This window comes from Drosophila pseudoobscura, chromosome 3 (assembly GCF_009870125.1).
Source record: "Drosophila pseudoobscura strain MV-25-SWS-2005 chromosome 3, UCI_Dpse_MV25, whole genome shotgun sequence".
Classification (NCBI taxonomy): Eukaryota; Metazoa; Arthropoda; class Insecta; order Diptera; family Drosophilidae; genus Drosophila; species Drosophila pseudoobscura.
In genome coordinates, this window is record NC_046680.1 from 8,233,644 (window position 1) to 8,249,580 (window position 15,937).

General features: G+C 41.7%; 2 protein-coding genes across 6 annotated transcripts; both read left to right on the forward strand.

Annotated features, from left to right (window-relative positions):
• The first annotated feature begins 117 nt into the window (after positions 1-117).
• Prip (aquaporin prip) lies at positions 118-5,153 on the forward strand. Of its 4 annotated transcripts, none has more exons than XR_001452116.2 (5): positions 118-323; positions 3,366-3,596; positions 3,657-3,800; positions 4,147-4,684; positions 4,772-5,153. XR_001452116.2 is itself a non-coding variant. In XM_001360511.4 (5 exons), exons 2-5 carry the CDS (start codon positions 3,405-3,407, stop codon positions 4,805-4,807), a joined length of 795 nt encoding a protein of 264 aa, XP_001360548.2. In that variant the 5' UTR covers positions 120-323; positions 3,366-3,404; the 3' UTR covers positions 4,808-5,145. The 4 variants fall into 4 exon arrangements, 1 of the variants encoding a protein (XP_001360548.2); XR_001452117.2 differs by having other exon boundaries at positions 120-233; XM_001360511.4 differs by having other exon boundaries at positions 120-323; positions 4,147-4,569; positions 4,772-5,145.
• A 2,267-nt stretch (positions 5,154-7,420) lies between these two features.
• qvr (protein quiver) lies at positions 7,421-15,121 on the forward strand. Of its 2 annotated transcripts, none has more exons than XM_033377414.1 (6): positions 7,421-7,524; positions 7,581-7,683; positions 9,115-9,171; positions 10,304-10,356; positions 10,423-10,516; positions 10,670-15,121. In XM_033377414.1, exons 2-6 carry the CDS (start codon positions 7,632-7,634, stop codon positions 10,894-10,896), a joined length of 483 nt encoding a protein of 160 aa, XP_033233305.1. In that variant the 5' UTR covers positions 7,421-7,524; positions 7,581-7,631; the 3' UTR covers positions 10,897-15,121. The 2 variants fall into 2 exon arrangements, with proteins under 2 accessions (XP_033233305.1, XP_033233306.1); XM_033377415.1 differs by lacking the exon at positions 9,115-9,171 and adding an exon at positions 8,352-8,399 and having other exon boundaries at positions 10,670-10,896.
• The last annotated feature ends 816 nt before the right edge of the window (positions 15,122-15,937 follow it).

Here is a 15,937-nt window from a genome sequence, read left to right on the forward strand (position 1 = left end):
CTGCGAGAGAGAATTGCCGACTCTTTTCCCTCGCGATCGGTGCCGTCGTCGTCGCGTCGTCGCTTCGTCGCGTCGTTTCGTCTTTTGGGGCCTCGGTTGTTTTTGACTTTAATGCTGGCGCGCATTCATTTTCGTCGAGTCCAAGTGCGCGGATCGCCTCCAAACGAACCGATTCCTGGCCCCCAAAAATATAAAGTAACCAGCATCTGTTTTGTTGTCGAGTGTAAGCGTATGTGAGTGTTGTCTTTTGCTGTTGAGTGTAGAAGTGAATCTGTTAGCAAGTGCAAAGGTGCCAAGTGTGTGGAAGCCAGAAAAAAAACAAGGTAAACCATCTAATGATTGCTCTGTGGCCAGTCTCCACTGTAGTGGTTGCAGATGATGCTGTTACTCCATTTCCTTCATTCGTTTCGAGGGGCCCTCAGGTTGGAAGTTCTCCATGCTTATCCGTCTCCACCTTTCAACTCTTTTCTCAGTCGGCCTTTCTTTGCCCCCGCCAACGATCAAATAAACAGATGAAAAGACATGTGTCAATCGTAAAAGTATAGAAATTATATAGAATTATACTTTTGGTCTCTGCAAAATTCGGGGAAATAAAACCCGAGAGAAATCGTATATATGATTTTCTATATTGTAGAAGAGCCAGTGGCTGCCAAAATATAGCGAATATTGTGACTTTGTGTTTGGCTTTGAGCTCAGCGTAGCGTGAAATGATTCGGTCGTGTAATCTATATAAGCTTTTAAGATTTCTATATATTTTCTATTGTCTGATTTAATTACGAGCAGGCTACAGCCACAGCCGCAGCCATGCCGTGATATGGTAATGGCTAATGGCCCGCGGGGGTCCTCCGCTATCCGTCTCTCTGTGACACCCATGTTAGATGATTGATAGGTGGTCACAATTTTCTGGTTTGGTGGTCAGCAATTTGAAAAGTGAAATGATTTCATAATTGGATCCCCCGACCCTTAAACCGCCGACCGACCGTTGCGATTAGTGTGACTCCACTGTGGCACGGCACTCGCTTTGGAAACGTGTGTAGGAGTTGCCGCGATTAACTAGCTTCGCTTTCGATGATGGCTGCATACCAATTCCAGTTAACTAAGTTTTATGGCTTTTTAAGTGACAAAGTTGCGACCAACAATTGCGAATGCATGCCATCAGCAGACACTGCCAATTGAGGCTAGGTCGAGATGATCTAACTGGAGCGATTGAGCTTCTTTATAACGGTATGAGACCATAGCAAACCGATGATCTATGAGAATGGGGAGCTATTTATAAATATTCCACAGTGTCGTGAAACCGCATAAATAGCCATTTGCGGCATATACTAAACAGTATATTTTAATTAGAATTTTTTAACAACTTTTTAAACAAAAGTATGACAGTATTAACGCAAATACTAAATGCTAAAAACAAAGCCTATACAATTTTGACACCTGTTCCGTGCCTACGAAGACATTGCGTCATCCAGGGCCCATCCACAACAGAAGATTTATTCCCCTGATATCTCTTAAATTAATGGCAAACATCTTTGTTTGGACTCAGAATTTTCTTAACGACATATCTCATGATTTGCGTATGAATTAAATTTAATGGCAATCGAGACAGTTCCGAGTTCAGGTCCGAGAGTTCAGGTTCATGAACCCCAAGTGTATTCGTACACGTTTCGTGCCACTGAAAATACCTTACAAGCCTGCAAATCACACTGAAATGCGTCAAAATGCATTTTGTTCGCCATTCAATTGGGTGTGCAAAAATTTGTGTGAATTTTGTGTGTTTCGTTCTCGCCGTTTGTGCTAATTTGTTGAGCAAACTTTTGCTTTATTGTTCCGATATTGTGCGAATTAGCACGGACAGCCCCATTACCGCGCCACTGAAAATTCCAAAATAGAAATATCTCGCACTCGTATTCGTATTCGCAGTCGCAGTGGAACAGGAACAAAAAAAAAAGACTGCTGGTAGTCAAACAATGGGGTTAAGGTATTGTTTTCAATTATAGCCGCCGCCTATCGTCCATAAATTGCAATTCTATTATCACTTAAGCTGGCCGAAAACAATCGCTAAGCAAACTTTAATCAGAGCTGATTAATTGTCTTGATTTTTAATTGTGTTCCAACATATTTGTCGTACAACTCATCCCGATAGGGGCCCAAGAAGATGGGAGGGGTGGTGTTTTTCTCACCTCTGGAATGTTTCCCAATCGAAATTACTCTTCATGGAAACCAATTAACTTTATAATTGTGTGTTGAAATTATAGAATAAATGTATTATTCTACAATGGGTGAAATGAATGATGATTAGCAAGCGACGATGACAAATACGAGTATTGGCAGTCAATGCAAACGACTGTGTGGGCTGGTTCCGGCTAACACTGCAAGGTATTCTCAAAGGCCCAACCTTAAGTCAATACCCAATTGCTATCTGCTCATCCAGTTCCAATTAAAAAAGTATCATAGATGGGAGATCGCAAACCGTATCAGAGCGCTCGTCGTATCAATGACGCAAATAAAACAAGAATTCATTAAGATTGCATTAAAGAAAAAGCCTGAAAATATTATGTGAGCATAGCAAATGAGAATTAACATTGAACGATCGCCTGATTGATGGCAAAGACAAATTGCAAATAGAATATATACGTGTGTGTTTGTGTGTGTGTCTGATATCTGATGTGGGGGCATGGTCAACGAGTTTTAGCCCATTTTTGGGCCTGACTGACGAATGTTCGTGACCGCAATGTGCCATATAAGAGTCGCCAGAGCAAACAGAATCCACTGTAGAGGAGCGGGGAGAACAGGCCTAATCCCCAATCCCCCGCCGCAGCTCCAACTCTCGAATCAGCTCTCAAGTGTTGTTCACTTCACGTTACGCCGCTGGTGTTGTGCTTAAATATTTACCTCAATTTTACGACTTGTTGCCAATTAAATATACCTTTTTTCCTGCTTTTTTTTTGTTTGCACAAATGCAGCTGATAAATTTCTGATAAGGGAACCCAATTATACGCAGCCCGACAGTGGGCTATCTTGGAGATGCAAATACTGTCCAGAATTTTGGAATTTCTTGAATATTTGAACCTCTGCCATAGATTCAGTGGCTTTAAATACATGCATTTGTACTCGTACATATTTATGTTAATTGCAAACCAGACAAAAGTGTCAGCAAATTAGGCGTCGAGTCGAATGCAACGGAAGTGCAGCCAACGAGGCTGTCACCTAAGGCCAATCTAATGTCCACACTTAATCCATACTCAGCTCTTGTCTGACAATTGGCCACAGCCATTGCCATTTCCAATTCGGATCGGGGGGTTTATGCATTAATTACGAATGGCAGTCGGAGCCAAGCTAAGCAAAGTCTTCTCCGTGTCTTTTAGCCCCGTCGTCAGTCCCTGTTGGAACGTTGATCGCAGAAGATGGGAAAGTTCGAGTACTCGCTGGGCCTCAATGAGCTCAAGTCAAAGGAGCTGCGTCTGTGGCAGGCCCTGATCGGGGAGTTCCTGGGCACTCTCATCCTCAACTTTTTCGCCTGCGGTGCCTGCACCCAAGTGGAGGATGGCACCTTCAAGGCCTTGGCCTTTGGTCTCTCCATCTTCATGGCCATCACGGTGAGTCGCATATCAAACAGAAGATCCAATCCAATCAATTCTCATTGTTTTCCCTCTCAGATTGTGGGTCACCTGAGCGGCGGACATGTGAATCCGGCCGTAACTGTCGGCATGCTGGTGGCAGGACGAATCAGTTTCCTGCGCGCCCTGTTCTACATTGTCTTCCAGTGTCTGGGTGCCATTGCAGGAACAGCAGCTGTCCGGGTAAGTAAAAGGAATTGAATATACTTAAGGGATCGGATACTGGAAGTAGAAGGGTTAATCCCAGAGGCTTATTAAATTTAAGTAGGCCTCAAAATGCTCGTGTTTGTTTTAGACATTATCTTTTGCGGGTTTTGATTGCCCCACTTCCGTCGGTGGTTTGAACATTACTCGTTGAGTGGATGAGTGAACGAGTGGGTCTGTTCTCAATGTTACGAATGTATGATGTCATTACGATAATAAATTTAATTATCGTAGCCTTGCACAGACCATTTAACACAAATACTCGTACTTGTATCCAATAGCAGCTGCAATTCTTCTCGAATTTCGACTTTCTCCCCACACACAGATCCTCATCGATAGGGACTACTACAATGGCCTGGGGCACACGAGTTTGGCGCAGAACATCACAGAGCTGCAGGGTCTGGGTATTGAGTTCTTCCTGGGGCTCCTGCTGGTGCTCACAGTGTTTGGGGCCTGCGATCCCCACAAGCCGGACTCGCGCTATACGGCGCCATTGGCCATTGGCATGGCCGTGACCCTGGGTCATCTGGGCACCATCCGATACACGGGAGCCAGCATGAATCCCGCACGAACGGTGGGCACGGCCTTTGCCACGGACAACTGGACCTCCCACTGGGTGTACTGGGCTGGACCAATACTGGGAGGCGTGGCCGCTGCCCTGATCTACACTCAGGTGCTGGAGGCGAAGCCGGTGCCGAAGACGGCGGAGGCGGCCGATAAGTACCGCACGCATGCCGACGAACGTGAGGTGAGAGTCCGATTGATAGGCGCCTGGAGCGAAGATTACTTCTATTGAGTGTATGCACTTTCGCTCGAACACACACACACTGACACCACAAACACACACACATACACATGCACTTGTAAATACCATACCATAACTTATCGTTGGAGTCGAAGCAGCCCCCAACACTAATACACTCCTCAATTCTCTTGCTTTTCGCCCACAGTTGCGCAAGCTGGAGGGTACACGGGACTATGCTTAAGGAAAAAAGGATCTTAAGCTCCGGCGGTGTGCTACCATCGTGCCAAGGAGAGAAAGAGAGGCGTAGAAGAACAAGAAGCGGAACGAACGAAACAGATTTTTGATGTTTCGTCCCACGTCCCTTACTCATTCATTTCAGTGTCTATTCTGTCATATTATTTCTGTGTTCTTGTACTTCTCGATCGTGTCTATTTATGTATTTATTTATGCAATGTTCATTTTTTATCTAACTAATACTTATACTTATACTCTTAAGCAGTGCTAAAATGAAATGCAATCAACCGCACAAAGTACATGTATTCTCATGAGTTCACAATAAAATGGAAACAAATATTGGAACCAATTAATGGACCGTCGATTCGATATTTAAAAACATAACTTGTTGTTAACTAAACAAAGTCGAAGAATACTTTGTGTACATTTCTCAAGCTCTCTCTATTTCCGCTTTCAAAACTTGCGCGCGCCCAAAAGCTTATGCTAAAAGCTCGCTCTCTATGCAAACAGGCAGGTTTCCAACACTGGGCGTGCGGAAAATCGGAAAATCCATGGCCTCTCCTCTTTGTCAGTCGTCGTTGTTGCCGTTCCGCTGCGTGTTGCCCTCTAAAAAGTTTACAAGGAAAAACGGGAAAACGTGCAAAATTACCACAAAAAAAAAAACAATAAATCAATTTAAAAATTAACAAAAAATAACGAATAAACGATTCAAAATCAAATGAAGTGTATTGAAACAAATTTAAAGGCTAACAAATCAGCCAAAACAAGGCCTTAAAGTGTTGTGAGCCAAATCAATACGAAATTCAATGCGTGGCTTGGCCCGAAACGAAAAATTAAAGTCACAGAAATTAAAGGCAAGAAAAAGCGACCGCCTGCAAATTGTACTGTGCCGTATTTAGGGCATACCCCAAGCCACATTCCGACGGTGGATAATCGATGCAAACCTTATTATGAAACGAGAAACCATCGACAACTGAGAAGGGGACGAAAGCCCAGAGTGGAAGGTGGAAAGTGTTGCAAGTGGCAAGCGGAGAGAGAGGCGAAGAGAGCTGTGTTGTGTTGTGTGCTGTGTGCTGCAGCACGGTGTAAACACAAAATCAATACTCGAGCGTGTCTCGGCGTACGTCCTATGCCTATGCCATAAACTGTCCCCAGCAAAATGCCACTATAATTCAGTTAGGAGCCACGGCAACAAGGCAAGTAATTAAAGCAAAAACTACTCGTGCTCGAAAGGGTAGCCGTAGCCGTAGCCATAGCCATAGCCACCCCCCAAACCAGAGAGAAGCCAGCAAATCCGCTCGCTTTCAGTCCCCTTTGTAATCCCGTATATGACCATCCCCATCCATGCAATTAACTCGTTATATAGCCATTAATATGTGATAAATGGCCCCTGAAATGCGATCAACAGCATTGCAAACACTTGTTGAACAGGAGGACAGGACAGTGAACCGCACTCTGACCCACATACCGGGCCTCCGGCTGCAGCTATTTCTTTCTGCGGATGGTGATGTGAAGGTGAATGTGTATGACGATGGGGATGGCGATGGCGATGGGGTGGCGTTGCCGATGGTGGCACTGGCACACTGCAGTGGAGTCAATATTGGCGGCAAATTGTGCTAAATTTAGCGGTGCCAAGCAAAACCTTAACCTGAAAAAAAATCAAAGAGATTGTGCGACACTTGTGTGCCTTTTACCCATTGGTTTATGGGGTGGATGGATTTAGCTTAGGGGTGATATATGTATACATGACATACAGCAAATGGCAATATTTTGGGGTATTTTTTAAAATGGTCTCTCTCTGGCACCGCAAGTAAGTAGTTGAATGACAGGGTATCTGTCAGTCGATCAGCCATAGCTTCTTCTTCTCGCTTGAGCGTTTCCTAAGCAGTGGCACACATATAAATATATCCCATCTCATCCACTCGGCTACTGTTTTTGTGATAAAATTTTGACGCTTTGCCAAAGTTCAATGCGAAAAAGAAAAGCCACAATAAACTCAAACAATATGTGATAAATAGTGTTACATTTTTGGGATAAAAGCACCAGCAGCCATGAATTGAATTGACATCCAGCATAACCGAGCCCCTCCTACTCCAAAGACGACCCTAGACCCGTTCGGTTGACCTAGAACACTTATTAGAGGTTATGTGCCGCTATTTATAGATTGGTCTTTTTGATCCACTTCCATCTATACCATCTATATATAGAGTATACTCGTATCTCCGCATATTTATATTGTCATATTGACGTACGCATGTGAGGGCGATGGGGGAGGAGAACTTAAAGTGTCAAAATAAATTTAGAACCGAGCCATAATTCATTTTCGGTATACCGCTCCGTCGTGGCCCATGGAGAGGGGGCCATAAAGTGCAGGCAACCAGAGGATGGCTTCCAAAAGCGCGGAAAGTGTTAATTTTTGTGTGACAAATTCTCAGCTGGAACTAGCTATAAATGCGGAGAGGGGCCAATGTACAGGGCAGAGCTATAAATAGAGTGGAAGTGTTTCTTTTATGATGTTCCATGGATTAAAGTCAACATTGTTATGGAATGTCGCATGGAATGGGCCATTCGTTTATGATTATGTAAAATATAATATTCTAACCCTTTCCCTTCATTTTAGTGACGGCATCAAAATGCTTAGAGGCAGGAGCCGGACCTGAGTGGAGGAGTGCACCATTGTGGACACTTGACAGTCGAGGACATCTAGATCATCCGCATTTCCAAGTAGGTTTCAGATATGATATGTATCCTCTCCAAACAATCACTATAATATCTCGTAGCTCCCAGTTGAGAGAGCTAAGGAGGTGCCAGGACGCGCCAGGACACTTAAGATGTGGAAAGAAAAGGGAAATGCAATCGGCAACTGGCTGTTGGCTATCACAGGTAAACCCTTCACTCATCCAATTAATTGTACATCAGATAACCATTATACACAGACACAAAGAGGGGCTTAGCCATAAGATTGTTTATGGACAAAGGTCAACAGCGAGCGAATCGAATCGAATGATAAACGGAAGCAGGGAAAAACCATCAGCACATAAGAGTCATCCATCCGCTTTATACATATGAATGCAGACCATCAACAGACAGCACACAGATCAAAGAACTGACTAAGAAATTATCCAATAAACATATGGATATTAGCTTGAAGAAACCACAGAGCAGAGCAGAGCCTTAGGCATGATGTTATGGCTTTTAGCAGGGTTTTCAGACGACAAATAGACGAGTAAGACAGGCAGACTAACGGGGAGAAAGAGGGGATATATGGAAATACTCTTCTTGGTTTAGGTTTAGGAAAAGCGTCTTTCACTCATCATCTCATACCACACACTGAACGTATTGAAATACTCGTAGGCGCCTACCAAGTGCGATCCGATGGATCGAATCGAAGCTGTTTAGATTGGGAGCGTAGATGATTGATTTGCTTCTTTTTGTTTGGTTTTTCTAGATGGTAGATAGACCATTAACAATTCAATTACTTTCGATCAAAAGCATTCTTTACATTTTTCTTTTATTTGTTTCATTTCCATCTGTAACGAAAATAAATAAAGTTTTTTTGGCATTGGCTAAATTCGCTACAACCGATAATTGTTTTCCAAGTAAGTTTCAGTTTTGATATCGAACTGCTTTCATTTTGCCTATGATTTCCCCTATTCTTTTTCACATTAACAAAATTCCCTTGTTTCCTTTTTGTACCGAACTAAAAGAAAATCCCCTGTAAAAAAGTCAAACGAAAATTGTTGCGTTCCATTTGGGTTTGGTATTGGTTTTTGGTTTGGTTTCGTACGTGCCGTTGATTGTAAATGCCGTTCTGTCGATTGTAAGAAGCTGTACTGTACTCTTTACACTCTATATAAACCCCTATATACAATATAAATCTATATATACCATATACATATATGCATATCCCCGGTCACATCCAACAACACGACATGTATGCCTCTTGCGTTGCAGTGAAGTCCACACCAAATAATCGTACATTTAAACGTAATTTGTAAATTGTATTCTCTTCTGTGCCTCTTACAACACTGTCTCTGTCGAGTAGGTTGGGGAATGGGAAATGGCATTGGAAGAAAGTAAAACCGTTAACATTTCACCCAACTCTTTTGCTATATACCTATATACACCCCACACGATTCCCTAGCTAGTCGAAGACTGCCCGCAGGCAGGACTGTACCTGCCTTGGGTGTTCTTCCCGTCCCCGCCCCCGCCACGCCCTCGGTTTTCCACCCCTCTACGTTTGGTTTTTCGTTTTACACTCCTTCTACTGCCCTCTTCTACTTTGCTCTCTTCTCTTTCATTGTTTATTTGCAGCCATATTCGGATTTATAACTCTCATATGGATTCCGCAGGCCTCAGCCGAATGCCAAAGTATGAGTCCATTGTCTTTCCAAAACAGAAACAATTTGCTTAAAACAATCAATTACCTTTTTGCCAAAAGAAAACAAAAAACAAAGAACAAATTATGAAATACTAAGAGTCATGCATAAGTATATGTATATTCTATCTCTAACAAACTCAAATCGGTTCATTTTGGGGCGCCATGAATAAGGAATATTTTGTGTACTATCAATGTTATTTAAGATCTTTTCGTTTTCCTATCCAAAGTTCAATCGACCGATCCGATCGATTGCTTTCTTCAAAGCTTTGCCATAGCCATCCAGCAAGATCGTTGGGCTACTCTTTTCTCCTTCCTCACTTTCTTTCTTTTGCACTGTTCTCTCTAAGTTTATTCTGCACCACGGCAGGGCTTCTTTGCATTCCTTATTATGATTTCCTCCGAACTTACCTATCGATCCGTTTCGCACTCCCAAGTGCAAGCCGAAATCCTATGTAAATTCATCTTTAATTCTTTAGTATTTTGTGCGCAGTTCGTTATAGAAATTCAAGACACTTGTAAGTTTAGATTCTGACTATCTCATCGATAAAGAATAATCAAAACCGAATCAGAAGAGAGCTTTTCGATTCGATTGATATAACCTCACACTTTTTCAGCATTATTTTATTCAATTGCGCTTTAATGGTATCCAACTTGCAATTGTCTTGAAGCATTGACAAAAACTGTACCTAAGACTATCTCTCTTTTATACTAAGTATTTGTGGGTGCGTCTTGTTTGTGTGTGCATGCCTAAGAACAAACAATGTACCCGTAAGATCTATCCTGCAACCCAATAAAAACAGTTTTCTATCACTTTCTCTTGGCACCTTGTAGCGTACAGTTGTTTCTTATGATTTGTACAATGTTTTGAAACACGATCTCTACTTTATACCAAAAATTATTCCACACCACAAACCCAAATTATAGTTGAAACACTTGAAGATTTTTTTGATAAATATTTGTGGCCTGCTTTGAGAACTTTTTGGCATGCTTTTCGTGTGTTGCATGTTTTATTTTGGCGTTACTGTACTCAAAACAAATCTAACCCCAAACTAGTGCAGAGATTTACCAAGAAGATCTGCTTATGAAGAACCGGATATTAATGGATATAATATTTTCATCTAGCGCGATCGATTTACTGCTACGAATGCGATTCTTGGACAGATGCCCGCTGCAAGGTGAGTGCAAATAAAATTAAGAAGAAAATATCGGATAAATGAACACATTTTTGGAAAACACCTTAGGATCCATTCAACTATACGGCTCTGCCGAGGGACCAGCCACCCCTAATGACCTGCAACGGTTGCTGTGTGAAAATGGTCCGCCATCAGAGATCACGTGAGTAGCGTACCCCAACGCGAGCCAGATACAACTGTACCTCAACCTGTACTCCTGCCGAAGCATCTCTGATCTTTAACTGATTGATTAACACCGTTCTGTGGACTTGTGTGCTCTATGTGTTTGTTTCTCTCTTTCGTCTCTCTTCCGCAGCCTACGAGGTGGTGCGCCGCATGTGTACGTCACAGTTACAGATCAATTTATTCATGGTCGATCACGTGTGCATGATGGAAAGTTCAGGCAATGGACATATGTGCTTTTGTGAGGAAGATATGTGCAATTCTAGTAAAGATTTATACTCTCATGGCCACCAGTTGCATCTCATAATTACCATCGCAGTGGCAGTGTCCTGGCTAATGGGTCAATTGCTCAACAGATAGAAAGTGTTGCTAGGATCACCCACGCCCACACACACACAGACACACACACTCAAACGCCACACACATACAACTCTGAAATCTCTCGCTCTCTGTCTCTATCTCTTTCTGTAAACATATGATTTGTAGCTTGAATATTTCATTTTGTACGTTTGAAGCACAGTTTTCGATGATCTGATCTGAAGCTGAAACGAGCATTGAGTAGTTTGAATAACACCTACATAGTTCGATAGCCAAAGCTTCCACAGACCGAAGGCTTCCCCTATTCACACTAACACACTAACACTAGTACACTTACACTTACACATATGTACACGGTATGCGAGCTTTGGATGCACTGCGTGCAACGAGTAGAGTCGAACGAGTGTGTTCGAATTCGAGTCACAGTACGAGTACTCGTTATTTGAATTGCATGTGTTGTTGATGCTAAAGTAAGCTGAAGCATGTAGCGCTTAAGTAGGAATTGTAGTTACATTTTATTTTCGTTGTTACTTACATTTGTAAATGCCCCAGAAGAGGGATAAACCAAAACCAAGTCCATAATCGATTCACACACACATAAATATGTTTATGCATAAACATCCAACTATATCATATGTAAACTTGGAATAACTCGCCAACACCATTGGTTTGTAAATACCTCCAATACTCCAACTCCAGCAATGTTCATCCAAAAGTATTTACCAACACGAATCTAACGTAAGGGAAGTGTGGAATATTTGCTCATCCTGTTTATTCCAAAGTCAAAGGAGAGAACTTCATGTTGCATTAGTTATTAAGCTTTAATCGGTTCTAGATCGGCTCCCGCCCTCATCATATCACGTACCCCAAATAAACATTGGAATCGATTCTTTGGGAACTTATCGATATCGACCTTAGTATAGTCGCATCATTACCTTGCCCACAAACTGTATAAAGAATCAGTCGTCACGCCACCCGTGCTCCCTTTGGTTTGTATTCAACAAGTGATAATTAGTTAGTAAGTAGAAGACTACTTCCTCATACCCCTAGCCAAATCCAATCCAATCCAATCCCCATCCACATCCACATTATGAAATTGAAAGTGACTCAATTCTCATTGTCATGCTAGTGATAGACTTAAACGAATCGAATTATATAGCTTATGATTTGAGTTTTTGGATTATGAATTAATATTATGACTTATAGTAATCCACTCGAGATCGAGTAGTCGACTCGACGTTTGTATACTAAGCGCATTTGAATCTTTTTCATTTGTATTCTTGAAAATTGGCTAATAAATAACAAACATTTTTACCATAATATCTCTAGCTAAATTTACTCTTAACCTTTCAATATTAACCTTTTAGCTTAGATCTGTTTATTCTCTTACAACTCTTAACCACTTCCAATCTCACTCTTGCACTGCTCCTCCCTCACGCATTTGTACAATTTAATATTTATCTTCGTACTGGCTTAAGTTGATTGCAACATGCTTTAAGCGCAAGGAATTTCCGTCCAGCTGTCTAGCATGTTCTCAAGTGCTTTCTGGCACAAGGTAAGTCCCCAGAAACAGTACAGTTGCGCACCGAATCCTTAGTTCGCTCCTGCCTACTCGCTCTCTATTGCTCTCGCTCGCTCGCTCGCTCTAGCTGGGAGTCGGCCTATCTTGGTGCTACACACACTATACTATACTCCCTCCCTCAATCTAACTCTCTCTCTCTCTGTATCCGGATATCCCTTTATCCATCCCACAATACTTGGCAAATATTATGCAATGATTAAACACCATTTGATTTGAGTTCGATTTAACGTTTAATTTTTTGTATAGTTTACGCCTTTTTGTTATGTTTGATTGTTCGATGACAAATATACTTATCTATAATATCCACACATATGTATACATAACCGATTTTGGTTTGTGAATGTTGAAAATATTCTTATAACCAGTATTTGATTGAATGATATGATTGATTGACGGTTAATGCGTTTCAAAGTTTATGAAGAATACAAATACCAAAACAAACAACAAATTACTATCGAAACACAGGCAATGAAATCGATTGAAATGAATTTGCAATCACACCACATATGGATTTGTAGTGCAAAGATAAATATTTTTTAATTTAGTACTTTTTGTAGTTCCAACATCTAACGCCCCCTCCCACCCCACCTTCTGCGCCCACATTCTCTCTCTCTCTCTCTCTATATATATTTCCTTTGTCTCTCTCGCTCTCTAATTCTGTTATGTATCTCTGTAAATTCTCTATCTGTTTAACTAACTCACTCTACTAATCTTATGACTCTTTTTACTAACTTTCTATCAAACCGAAACATAGAGACACACACTTGTAGAATAGATACAAATAGTATATGCACTCGTCACTATGGATGATCGCACATGATCTTTTGATCTCTTGATTAGTCACGTCGCAAGTGCATATACCCGGACATACATACACTGAAAGTATACAAAGATACATATTTAAAACAGATACTGAATCATTAGCCCCCCTTACACTTAGCTCAAAGTCCAGGTCATAAATAACAAAGATACATTTTTACTACATGTAGGCGCGAAAAGATATCAAAAAAACATGCTATAAATTTGAATATAGCTGCATATAGTATCTATCGTTGAAAGACCCGAATATTGTGGGCCAAGCTTCCAATCCATAGATTCCTCACAATACAAAAAGCACTAAATTAATATCAAAGACTTTACCAATATATAGCCCAAAGCGCTATCTAACTAAACATTGGTATTGGTTGTTGAATATTGCAAAGAGAAAACCAAGTTAAGGAAAGCCAAAGAGTGACCAAAGAATCAAAACAAAAGCAAAACCAACTCGAGAACAATCAGCCTTCGCCTTTATTTTGTTCAGTTTAATTTTTGTTTGAAATTATTATCTCATTCCCGATATATCGGCTTGAATAGCCTGAATACCCTGAGCGCGCAGCTTTTCGTTCAACTTCCAACACGATTTCCGCTTTGATTTCTATGATTTCACCTCAACTCACCACGAGCCCATCTTCTTCTATTTCCTCACCACCCTCCTCAATCACCCTGCCACCAGTCACACTCTCACCCACCCTCACCCTCTGTCACCCACAATTACTCTCTCTCTCTCTCAATGTTCAATGTCTGTCAATCAGTCAGTCACCAAGCCCGCCCCCGGCGCCCCCCAAACCGCTCGCGCTCAGCTCCCCGTGGAACTCAAGCTGATAGCACCCACATGCATATGTTCCACCACTTCCACCATCCTACAACAACAGCAGAGTCTCGTAACGGTCAGGTAACGGCGCGCAGGCGCTGCAGTCTGCGACAGAGCTTACTCTTCTACCCCCCTAGAGGAAAGCTCTCTCGGAGCTGGAGGGTACGCCTGCCCGTCCGTTTTATGGTGCTTTTTCACATACGACACCACTGTCTGACTAAATTTTTTTCATCATGTACGCCATCGCAACCATGCCAGTGGTCGCAATGCCGCGACTGCCGCTCCACACTTGCCGCTCCACCCCCCTCCAGGGAGGGTTGTGGAGCAGAGGGCATTTGTGGGTGGCATGCGCGCGCCATTGCCGAGCATCTGATTAAAGTTGGCCAGCCCTTTGCCTGTGTGCGCGCAATGCTAACCACGTTCGAAATGCACTTGGCCAAGTGGCAAGTGGAGCCGCAAAATGTAAACGTGATCGTCTGTGCGGCACGGCATCGATCGCTCGAGGATCGGCGCGGGACACCAATCAGCCGGCGAGACGGGACAGACAGCTTTGAAGCTTTTGGGGGCTTCCGATGAATGCTTTGGCTTGAACAACACCCAACAAAAAAAAAACCCGAAGCTTTCTTTTATCCAAGCCTCAACTCAATTTAGCCATTAAATATTTACTCAACCTAGCTCAACGGTGCTTCCAGTTTCATTGCAATCAATGGCTTGCCACGGCAAAGCAGAGCGAACACAACATTTCGCGGTTAAAGTATTGAGCATTCTGAATGTAAATCGTATTAATTATCCGCTAATGCTTAAAAATACTCGTACTTAAATGCATACTCGCAAGAAACTGTTAAAGATCCATTTAAGATTTTACTGTAATCTGTTATAGAGGAAAAAAATCGATGAGCACCGTACTAAAATATCTCAATCTCAACAATTGTATCTAGCCAATAAAGAAATTTCAAGTAAACGTTTAATCGATCTTAAGCGAATCGAGCGAATATTAAGATTATTTTGCAACAGAGCATTGTACAAGATTATAATAAAGAAGAATTTAAACGAAACAGAGTTTGGAATACATTAGTTTTTAAATTCAAATTCAAAACATAACGGACAGAAATCCTAATCGGCAGCGCAACATTTTGAGTTTTTTTCTGGTTAAGTTCGTTCCAGTTCAGTGGTTCCAGATAAGAATATCGATATCGGTCAAAGAACTCAAAAAAAAATCTCTATTATCCTTATTTTAAATAAGCGATTGAAAATTTAGTTATTTTAGGATAAATTGGGATGGTAAAATATTAATACAAAATCGGTGTTTTGGAAAAAATATCGGTATTTTTGTGCGCAACAATTTTACTACACCACACATGTTTCAGGTACAATCTTGTCCGCTGTTGACATAAAATAACGACGCCGATGTGCAGGATAACCATCTACCGTATATACCGAGAGAACGAGCAGCATTGTCCTTCAAAATGGCGCGGATTCAACATTCTGCATAAAAAACTTTATGCTTTCAAACTACAATTTAAAAAAATTCCACTTTGGCGCAACTTCTCGAATCGGTTATTGGCAGTGCTGTTAAACTATGAAATTATGTAGCGAAATGTGTAAGATGTAAAATACATTTTGGGCATCTCTAAAAGTTGCAGATACAATTTTCGATAAATTTCAAAAACAGCTGACAAAAATCAATGTGACCGCAGAGACGTTTTGCATACCTCATACCCTAGGGAAAAGTATATTATAGAATTGAGGAAGTGTTTGTCACCTCAGGCTCAAATGAGTGCGTCATTAGTCAGTCTGAGAATAGGTATCGGGATTGATAATACACACGATAAAGAACAAAATGCATGAATAGGTCAAGAAAAATTCAATCT